This window comes from Tachysurus fulvidraco, chromosome 5, assembly GCF_022655615.1.
Source record: "Tachysurus fulvidraco isolate hzauxx_2018 chromosome 5, HZAU_PFXX_2.0, whole genome shotgun sequence".
NCBI classification, from domain to species: Eukaryota; Metazoa; Chordata; class Actinopteri; order Siluriformes; family Bagridae; genus Tachysurus; species Tachysurus fulvidraco.
Window position 1 is genome coordinate 3,451,519 of NC_062522.1, and position 2,500 is coordinate 3,454,018.

The 2,500-nt window shown below is 44.8% G+C and overlaps 1 protein-coding gene across 1 annotated transcript in view; it reads right to left on the reverse strand.

Moving 5' to 3' along the window:
- The window catches only part of slc9a7 (solute carrier family 9 member 7), a 59,057-nt gene that overhangs the window by 26,698 nt on the left and 29,859 nt on the right, over positions 1–2,500 (reverse strand). Inside the window, exon 12 of the mRNA XM_027157482.2 lies at positions 1,521–1,674. Coding sequence (XP_027013283.1) covers positions 1,521–1,674 — 154 coding nt within the window. The remainder of the gene's footprint in view (positions 1–1,520; positions 1,675–2,500) is intronic.

Sequence of the window (2,500 nt, forward strand, 5' to 3'; positions counted from 1 at the left end):
TGTAAAGAGTTTTGTCTCTGCTCTCATACAGAACTGATTTATTAACTTTTTTACAGCTTCAGAATTTTCTCTCACTGATGTTACTGTAAATGTAAATAAATCTCAGAAACACTCTACCTGATTTTAACTTCCTTACTTCAAAAGAGGAAACAAAGATCATTGCACAGGAAGCTTTTGAGCAACTCCGAGACGTCATGAAGTGAGCACTCGAACATCTGCGTCCTTACTGTATCACTTCCAAAAACACCAGTAAAGCGCTTTGTCACATCACACAGTGATTTCTTTCTCACTCCCTTAGCGAGTCACATCTCTCCTTTATATTTGAGAAACAGTTTATAGGAATCACGGGAACCTCTGATGGAACACTTAAATACATTTAACTACAATAAAAATGTCTGCTTGTAAACAACAAACCCCCCCCCCCCCCCCCGCACTGTTGTTTACAGCCCGGCACACTTTCACATCCTCAAGCTGTTCAAAACATGAACATACACTCAGGACATTCAGAAGTGTCTCTGAGACACAGGAGAACCTCGGCTTAGCCGCGTCAACCACAAGACGTTCCGTTTTCCCGCCACATCCTTGGCGTATAGCGCGGTCTCACGGACGTCGACCGGAGCTGTGTAGTCCATGAGGCACATGTCATCATCACCCGCACGGCGTAATCCTCTTTAGCACAGCTCACAGCTAGACGTATAAATAGCTGCTGAGAAAGCACAAGTGCAGATAAACAACTTCTCTCTCAATCCAGCACCTTCTTATCTGCCTGCGTGCTACGGGATTATTCCGTTCAGCCTTCTGGGGGAACAGTCTGAATGCTCTCAGAAGGTCAAGGGTTCAGTGTCGGAACAGAACTTTTATTCTTGCGTATGGGTTTTCAGAACTCTGACATGTCAAGCTCCGGAGTACCAGAGGTGACTGTACACTGGAGATCATTAACACTGAGATCTTACAGGAAAAATCACTCAAGACTGAGGTGGAAAAACTGCTGGAGATTTGTTTGAAACTATTTTTATAATAACATTAATACTAAGAAGAATTAACGATTAGTTGTACAAGTAGAAGCATTTAATTAAATTCTTAATTCTCCTTCTCTCTCAAGCTCTCCCGTTTTCGCTCTCTTATACACAAGGTCTCTCTCTCAGCTCCTCATCACCATGGAGACCACACAGGGGTCAGAAAAAGGTCGTACGGCATGTCTCCTGCACCCCCTGCTGGCTGCTGTGTGAAACTGAGTACAGAATTCTGTGTTCATAATCAAGTGGGAAGATTCAGACAGAGGGACAATGCTGCAAAATGTCCTGTGCAACTACAGACAGACAGACAGACAGATAGATAGAGCACAAAATGTGTCTCTACTTCAGGGGTAACTGACCAAAGAATCTCAATAAACCGTACCCCGTACTCCGTACCCGTACATCATGGATACATTCCCTTTGCAGAAACGGGCTAGATTAAACTAGCCCTAATTACCATAAAATCTGTCACCATGGCAACTATTTTGTCTGAGAGAGTCTGACCTGATATGCAGCCATGACAGCATGGGTGTAGTTCCTCCACCAAACACCCAGACGGTGAAGAAGACAATGAGCAGCGTGGTGGTGAACATCGTCTGTCTCGCGTACGTCGCAGTGTCACGAATCGCCAGAGCAAACGCCATCGCTCCTCGTAGTCCTGCACACACACACACATATACACACACACACACACTCTAGAGTCTTCACACAAAATACATCCATCATCTACATCCAGAAATGGAAATGTTTATTACACTCTCTCACAAACACATACTCTCACACACACACATACTCTCTCACACACACACACACACACACACACACACACACACACAAACACGTACTCTCACACACACACACACACACATACTCTCACACACACACACACACACACAAACACATACTCACACACACACGCAAACACATACTCTCACACAAACACATACTCGCACACAAACACACTCACACACACACCTACTCTCTCTCACACACACACACACACACACACACACAAACTCACACACACACAAACACATACTCTCACACACAAACACATACTCACACACACACACAAACACACTCAAACACACACACATACTCTCTCTCTCACACACACACACACACACACACACACACACACACAAACATATACTCTCACACACACACACACACACACTCTCTCTCACACACACAAACACATACTCTCTCTCACACACACACACACACTCTCTCACCCACACACAAACACATACTCTCACACACACTCTCTCTCTCACACACACAAACACATACTCTCACACACACACTCTCTCTCACCCACACACAAACACATACTCTCACACACACACACTCTCTCTCTCACACACACAAACACATACTCTCACACACACATACTCTCTCTCTCTCTCTCTCTCTCACACACACACACACACACACACACACACACACACTCACACAGCACTCTCTCTCTCACACACACTCTC